Source organism: Centruroides vittatus, unplaced genomic scaffold, assembly GCF_030686945.1.
Source record: "Centruroides vittatus isolate TY-2023 unplaced genomic scaffold, ASM3068694v2 contig_631, whole genome shotgun sequence".
Lineage (NCBI taxonomy): Eukaryota > Metazoa > Arthropoda > Arachnida > Scorpiones > Buthidae > Centruroides > Centruroides vittatus.
The window spans coordinates 567822-576921 of record NW_027122388.1 but is presented as its reverse complement, the minus strand read 5'-3'; the positions used below and the strand labels follow the sequence as shown (position 1 = coordinate 576921).

At 25.2% G+C, this 9100-nt stretch overlaps 1 protein-coding gene across 5 annotated transcripts in view; it reads right to left on the bottom strand.

Annotated features, from left to right (window-relative positions):
* Window positions 1-306: 306 nt before the first annotated feature.
* Window positions 307-9100, bottom strand: part of LOC136979721 (uncharacterized) — a 41148-nt gene continuing 32354 nt past the window's right edge. For all 5 annotated transcript variants that reach the window (XR_010881428.1, XR_010881430.1, XR_010881429.1 and 2 more), the window contains 3 exons: window positions 846-914; window positions 687-776; window positions 307-466 (listed from right to left, as the gene is read on the bottom strand). Coding sequence is in view for 1 of the 5 variants with exons in the window: in XM_067275748.1 (XP_067131849.1) it covers window positions 395-466; window positions 687-776; window positions 846-914 (231 nt within the window). In the remaining 4 variants the exon portion in view is untranslated. The remainder of the gene's footprint in view (window positions 467-686; window positions 777-845; window positions 915-9100) is intronic.

Genomic DNA, 9100 nt, shown 5'->3' with positions numbered 1-9100 from the left:
TAACAGGTTAGTTGTTATTTATTTATAGTAAAAAAACTAAAATAAAAAATAAGTAAATATAAGACCTGTATTAAACACCTGTATTTTTAATAATTACATTACAGCTATTAATGAATTTTAATATACACTGTATTATGACGTAACAATACATAACATTAATATTCAGCCAATCAGAATTTCTGGGCATTGCAAACCTGCAAGAAGGCGCTATAAATTATTTCCTGCAAGATGGCGCTTCGTCGGAAGCGCCATCTTGCAGGAAATAATTTATATTTTTGTCGTAGAAGTTATACATGTAAAGGTTTATCCATTGGTATATTTTTACAAATATTTGTACCTTTGTACAACAATATTCTAAATTTAAAACCATTAATTGAAACACTTTCAAGATGACTCATTCAATTTTCTTGGAAGTATCAAATATTTGGTAGACTACCAGTGCCTGAGTAATGAAGAAACCTAAAACCTGAAATATAAGACAGTTTATTATTGCGATTTGGTAAATAAAGAATGGTGTAAAAGTAAGTTAAACGAGATATATTAATTTTTAAGAACAGTTGAAAGTTATCTTGAACATCTGCGGAAGTTAAATTGCTTTATTGTAAGCAGTTTTTAACAGTTCTTAAACAACAATATATCTCGGTTAATAGACTTTGGGTCACCTTTTAAGTATATCTGCCACTTACCTTGAATATAGATTGTCTAGTGATAGGAAAACTATTCAAAAATGTTAAAGTTAATTTTGACTCTACACATTGTTTCGTCATTAAGAAAATCTGAAACAAATTCATTTAAATTTAATTAAAATAATAATAATTAATTATATTTAAACCTGTGTTAAATACCATGTTTTCTTCTTCCAAGTTTCGTTCTTCAAGACTCAACTTGTAAATTTCTGTATAAATGTTTCTTCCCTGTTGAAATAGCGAAAATAATAAATAAAACAAACGACTTAATTAAAAATAAAAGAAGGCCCAATAGACAGTTAACCATTGTAATGAAATAGTATTATTTTTAAGCTCTGTATAGTTGATCCATTTTGTTTTTAGCATCCCATTGTAGATCTATTCGAATCACAATAGAACCCACCAGTGGCCAAGCGTTCCGTTTCCTGAACACTGGGAGTTCGGTCGTGGGTTCGAGCTTGGCCACGACAGGCTGGCCATGCGTAGTTTTCTGAATTTCCTCCACGTCTGTAACATCTGAATAGGGGCCAGTTACTTTTAAAAAGACCTCCCGAAAGGCATTCCCCCTAGGCATATCGCCCAAGTGTTGCGTTGCCATAACATAACAAAGCAAACAGAACAAACCCATAATGGAGTTCAAGTAGACCTACAATGGAAAGGTCAGGAAGTAACGAACAAGAATTTAACACATTCTGTCATTCAACCATAAAAATTTTTGAATGAGCTGCATTCGAACCCAAACTATCTAGCTCAGTAATTCTTAAGCTCGGGTGCGTACTCCTAGTGGCAACAATAAATTTTTAACTTTTAGACACTGTAATGTAAACTTTAAATCTGTTTTAGGTTGTATAAATTTGACTCGATTTTCTGGGTACTCTCAGATCCAACGATGAACTGGAAACGCCCCCACGATATCCGAGACCCTCACTACTACCCTCTGTACCATTGTCTCTTTAAACACAATTTTCTGTCGGGTGCGAGACTCAAGGGGTGACGATCACTATAAGACTTAAGAATTACTGCTCTGAAGTAACAACTAATGCTTGCCAATTTAGAGTCTGGGTTCGAATATCTTTACCTTCTCAAGCTGGCTGAGCTGGGAAGGCAATTGAAGATTAAAACCCTCATAAGATTTAATATTATTTTAATATTATGGCTAATTATAGAAAATGTGGTTAATGTTACCTATTGTTTAAAAATGGCGGCTCGTCTCTGATTCCAGCAAATAGAAGAAAGGAAACAGTGGGGATGCATGTCTAACTAACCTAACCTATTCTAATAAATTACTATAATTATTACCAACAAAATTATCAGAATAGATTAGGTTAGGTTAGAACGTGCCATCCCCACTGTTTCCTTTCTTCTATTTGCTGGAATCAGAGACGAGCCTCCATTTTGGAACTATAGTTAACATTAACCGAAAATGTTTATGTTTACCGGTATCATTTTAAGAAATCAATTGTTTTTTTTAAACAAGCCCCAGTATATCGTATATTACAAAGATCATACTCACATGTTTACTGATACTCGCTAGATATAACAAGTATATAATTACAGTAACAAGCGATAAGACGAAAACAAATCCAGAAAAGTATTTTATCCTTCCACTTTCTAATATAAATGCTCTTCCAACCGTAAACTCGGCTATAAGAATCAAGACAACTATAGCAGAACTGTAATCGTTTTGAATATTGTTTATAAATTTTAAATAATCTTTGGCATTTTCTAAACATCTTCTAAGTTCTTTCATAGTACAACTCCTTTCACATGTCATGGCACTGTACAAATTAACGAACTGTAACTTTAACATATCGCAGAACAGAAAGAGAATGCAAACGTTAGCCACGTAACAAATTAGAAAATAACTAACAGAGAATGTAAACTGTGTTAAACACACGTAACTCCCTAATGACCAAGTATTGTTGCGAGCTATTAAGCATATGTTTCCATGAGCTAGGTTTGTTAAAGAACCTATAAATCCACTAAAACAAATCCAGAAGCAAATATACTTGTTTTGCTTCCTCACAAAATTCTCAATCAATACATTATCATAAAGGAATTCGTTAAAAATTCTAGTAAACAGGGATTCGTTATTGTCGAAGAGGCTCCCGTATTTCTTACAATTCCACGTAACAACGAAAATTAAGTTGAAAGCCATTATGACACCGTTCATGATCCTCATATTGTAAGAGTTCTTCCTATACGCTATGGAATGATCGCATAAACTAAGAGCAATGTCATCGTCATTGGTGTAAAGAATTACTGCGTAAGATATACACTTCAGTAAAAAAAATACCTTCAACATTAATGTATAACACGTCATCCATTTACTTCTTTGTTTCGTGCCTATTGAAATATCTGCACCGGTAATTCTTAATAGTGTGATTGTAGGTGAAAGCAATATTTTGGGATTAACGTATCCAGACATGTTTTGATCCTTATACTTCTAACACAAGTTTATATAATAAAGGCAATACTGGAAATAGTTATTCGTGCATTATAGTAATTGAGGCAATGTGCATTATATAAATTTTTCTTTATTGAAAATTGCAAGAACATGTTTATATTGCTAATGGAATATTGAAAATCAATATTTTATTATCATTATAAATCTCTTGTTTCCATGGCGATGTAGCTGTATATGTGTGCGTTTTACGGGAGGAAATCATTTTAGATAAAACCACTTAACCCTAGTCGTGGGTTCACACCTTACTAACAGGACGGCCAAGTGAGTTTTTTGGGTTTTCTTTACGTTAGTAACATCAAAGTAGGGACCAGGTTTTTTTGGAAAGTCTTCCCGTTACGCGTGTTGCATTGACCGAACCCACGACATCTATTATAAAAAGGCTTCCTTAGTGTCCACAGATCGGAAAAGACAAGTGAATGTTACACGGGAAATTGTTTTATTGGTTATCGACCTCTTCGTCATTTCAAAAATTATTCCTTTATTGTACTTGTTTGGAATCATATACAATAAAAAGTCGTACGTATGTTATTGTGACATCTTCACCATGCCAGGCATGTGGCTGTTGCTCTTGAGGGTCTGGGTTCGAGTCTGGATTAGAAATCTGAGGAATTTTTCATTTGGGATCTTTTCCGGATATACCAGCTTTATTACCCATTATGTTCCTAGTCAAAGTTAAGATAAACCAATAAAAAAAAACCCTTATTGGTGTTCACATAGGTTTGGTTTCGTTTGTTTATGGCAATGCAACACGTGGACGATCTGCCCAGGGGATGCCTCCCGGTATGGTTTTTTATGGAAAACTGATTCTTAGGTGTTATTAACGTGTAGGAAATACGGAAAGCTCCACGTGGCCAGCCCGTTCGCAAGGTGCGAACCCACGACCAGCTACCACTGTTCGATAATTTCATCTACTAGGCCTTTGATGGGCAATGTTCGCAGAGATACATACAATGTATTACCGACTAAGCTCGTTATATCAATGGTAGTATATATATATTGTAGTATACTGTATATATTACAAGTAATGTATAAAGTGAAGATTGAATATACATAAGTAAATTACAATTAGACCTATGAATTTCAATTTAATTAGTAAATATTTCAATTGTATAAAAATAACAGTAGCCATTTTGCTTTTTTAGAACAAAAATATACATAAACTTTCTAAAAATAACCTCCAAACAACGGCCAGTTTCGAAAACGCCATGTTTTTATGTCCCTGTCAATGGCCGATGTACAGAGACTTGACTGTATTTAATCTATATAAATTCCAATAACGAGTTTCGTAAATTTCCTCGCTAAAGTCATCTATTATGATATTTTATTTTAAAAAATTTTTATATTATTAATTATTATAAAATGGTAAAAAGCTTAAAAGTACCGTACGTAAGTTATTGTATATTGTATACATATACATACAGTAATATACATACTGTACATACAGTAATTTACTTCCAGTAATAATATAATAAAGTATAGTTTCGTACTTTCTCGATAGATGGCGCTGATATCATTTATGTTTAAAATCGTTACGGTTTTATTTTTCTTTATTTTATGTGAGACATTACATATTATAATTATTATATAATGACCATTTAATCATTTTTAATGTTAATTAATCATAATTTATATTAATTAACTCAATTTTCAAATCTGAAAAGTTGTTTGAATATATTTTCTACACGTAGAATGATATTTTAATATATAATTGTTACATTATTACTCATAATACTTCATAATACCCTATAATTTACTTACGTAATTCATTAAATAAAATTTATAATATTTAATAAGGAATATAGATTCTTATTTAATAAATTATAATTTTATTAACATTTTATTATACAGTAATATAAGTTTTTAGTTGAATATAACCTCTATTTAAGTTTTGTAAACCAGAATTAGATTAAATATATGACAATTTGATTTAATTAATAAATAAATATAAAATAAATACAGAGCCATTGCAAGTTTCTATTCTTTATTGGTTGTAGAAGATAAATTAACTTAAAATTACTTTAAAAATAAAACTCGTTTCAATTCTCTAAATATAAACTAATTAAACTGTATTTTTAGAATTTAAAAATACAATGTTTAAAACTAGCAAATAATCAATTTCGTTTCTATGAATAGAAAAAAAATGATCAATTTCATTTCTATAAATAGAAAGAATGATCAATTTCATTTCTATAAATAACAAATGATCAATTTCATTTCTATAAATAGCAAATGATCAATTTCATTTATATAAATAGAAAAAATGATCAATTTCATTTCTATAAATAGAAAAATGATCAATTTCATTTCTATAAATAGAAAAAATGATCAATTTCATTTCTATAAATAACAAATGATCAATTTCATTTCTATAAATAGCAAATGATCAATTTCATTTATATAAATAGAAAAAATGATCAATTTCATTTTTATAAATAGAAAAAATGATCAATTTCATTCCTATAAATAACAAATGATCAATTTCATTTCTATAAATAACAAATGATCAATTTCATTTCTATAAATAGCAAATGATCAATTTCATTTATATAAATAGAAAAAATGATCAATTTCATTTTTATAAATAGAAAAAATGATCAATTTCATTTCTATAAATAACAAATGATCAATTTCATTTCTATAAATAGCAAATGATCAATTTCATTTATATAAATAGAAAAAATGATCAATTTCATTTTTATAAATAGAAAAAATGATCAATTTCATTCCTATAAATAACAAATGATCAATTTCATTTATATAAATAGAAAAATGATCAATTTCATTTCTATAAATAGACAAATGATCAATTTCATTTCTATAAATAGCAAATGATCAATTTCATTTATATAAATAGCAAATGATCAATTTCATTTATATAAATAGAAAAAATGATCAATTTCATTTCTATAAATAGAAAAAATGATCAATTTCATTTCTATAAATAACAAATGATCAATTTCATTTCTATAAATAGCAAATGATCAATTTCATTTATATAAATAGAAAAAATGATCAATTTCATTCTATAAATAGACAAAATGATCAATTTCATTTATATAAATAGAAAAAATGATCAATTTCATTTCTATAAATAACAAATGATCAATTTCATTTCTATAAATAGCAAATGATCAATTTCATTTATATAAATAGAAAAAATGATCAATTTCATTTCTATAAATAACAAATGATCAATTTCATTTCTATAAATAGAACAAATGATCAATTTCATTTATATAAATAGAAAAAATGATCAATTTCATTCCTATAAATAACAAATGATCAATTTCATTTCTATAAATAGAAAAATGATCAATTTCATTTCTATAAATAGCAAATGATCAATTTCATTTCTATAAATAGCAAATGATCAATTTCATTTATATAAATAGAAAAAATGATCAATTTCATTTTTATAAATAGAAAAAATGATCAATTTCATTCCTATAAATAACAAATGATCAATTTCATTTATATAAATAGAAAAAATGATCAATTTCATTTCTATAAATAACAAATGATCAATTTCATTTCTATAAATAGCAAATGATCAATTTCATTTATATAAATAGAAAAAATGATCAATTTCATTTTTATAAATAGAAAAAATGATCAATTTCATTCCTATAAATAACAAATGATCAATTTCATTTATATAAATAGACAAATGATCAATTTCATTTCTATAAATAGAAAAAATGATCAATTTCATTTCTATAAATAACAAATGATCAATTTCATTTCTATAAATAGCAAATGATCAATTTCATTTATATAAATAGAAAAAATGATCAATTTCATTTTTATAAATAGAAAAAATGATCAATTTCATTCCTATAAATAACAAATGATCAATTTCATTTCTATAAATAACAAATGATCAATTTCATTTCTATAAATAGACAAATGATCAATTTCATTTATATAAATAGAAAAAATGATCAATTTCATTTTTATAAATAGAAAAAATGATCAATTTCATTTTTATAAATAGAAAAAATGATCAATTTCATTCCTATAAATAACAAATGATCAATTTCATTTCTATAAATAGCAAATGATCAATTTCATTTATATAAATAGAAAAAATGATCAATTTCATTTTTATAAATAGAAAAAATGATCAATTTCATTCCTATAAATAACAAATGATCAATTTCATTTCTATAAATAGAAAAATGATCAATTTCATTTCTATAAATAACAAATGATCAATTTCATTTCTATAAATAGAACAAATGATCAATTTCATTTCTATAAATAGACAAATGATCAATTTCATTTCTATAAATAGAAAAAATGATCAATTTCATTTCTATAAATAGAAAAATGATCAATTTCATTTCTATAAATAGACAAATGATCAATTTCATTTATATAAATAGAAAAAATGATCAATTTCATTTCTATAAATAGAAAAATGATCAATTTCATTTCTATAAATAGAAAAATGATCAATTTCATTTCTATAAATAGAAAAATGATCAATTTCATTTCTATAAATAGACAAATGATCAATTTCATTTCTATAAATAGAAAAATGATCAATTTCATTTCTATAAATAGAACAAATGATCAATTTCATTTCTATAAATAGACAAATGATCAATTTCATTTCTATAAATAGACAAATGATCAATTTCATTTATATAAATAGAAAAAATGATCAATTTCATTTTTATAAATAGAAAAAATGATCAATTTCATTTCTATAAATAACAAATGATCAATTTCATTTCTATAAATAGAAAAAATGATCAATTTCATTTATATAAATAGAACAAATGATCAATTTCATTTCTATAAATAGACAAATGATCAATTTCATTTCTATAAATAGAACAAATGATCAATTTCATTTATATAAATAGAAAAAATGATCAATTTCATTTCTATAAATAACAAATGATCAATTTCATTTCTATAAATAGCAAATGATCAATTTCATTTATATAAATAGAAAAAATGATCAATTTCATTTCTATAAATAGAAAAAATGATCAATTTCATTCCTATAAATAACAAATGATCAATTTCATTTATATAAATAGAAAAAATGATCAATTTCATTTCTATAAATAACAAATGATCAATTTCATTTCTATAAATAGCAAATGATCAATTTCATTTATATAAATAGAAAAAATGATCAATTTCATTTTTATAAATAGAAAAAATGATCAATTTCATTCCTATAAATAACAAATGATCAATTTCATTTATATAAATAGAAAAAATGATCAATTTCATTTCTATAAATAGAAAAAATGATCAATTTCATTCCTATAAATAACAAATGATCAATTTCATTTATATAAATAGAAAAAATGATCAATTTCATTTCTATAAATAACAAATGATCAATTTCATTTCTATAAATAGCAAATGATCAATTTCATTTATATAAATAGAAAAAATGATCAATTTCATTTTTATAAATAGAAAAAATGATCAATTTCATTCCTATAAATAACAAATGATCAATTTCATTTATATAAATAGAAAAAATGATCAATTTCATTTCTATAAATAACAAATGATCAATTTCATTTCTATAAATAGCAAATGATCAATTTCATTTATATAAATAGAAAAAATGATCAATTTCATTTTTATAAATAGAAAAAATGATCAATTTCATTCCTATAAATAACAAATGATCAATTTCATTTATATAAATAGAAAAATGATCAATTTCATTTCTATAAATAACAAATGATCAATTTCATTTCTATAAATAGCAAATGATCAATTTCATTTATATAAATAGACAAATGATCAATTTCATTTATATAAATAGAAAAAATGATCAATTTCATTTCTATAAATAGAAAAAATGATCAATTTCATTTCTATAAATAACAAATGATCAATTTCATTTCTATAAATAGCAAATGATCAATTTCATTTATATAAATAGAAAAAATGATCAATTTCATTTCTATAA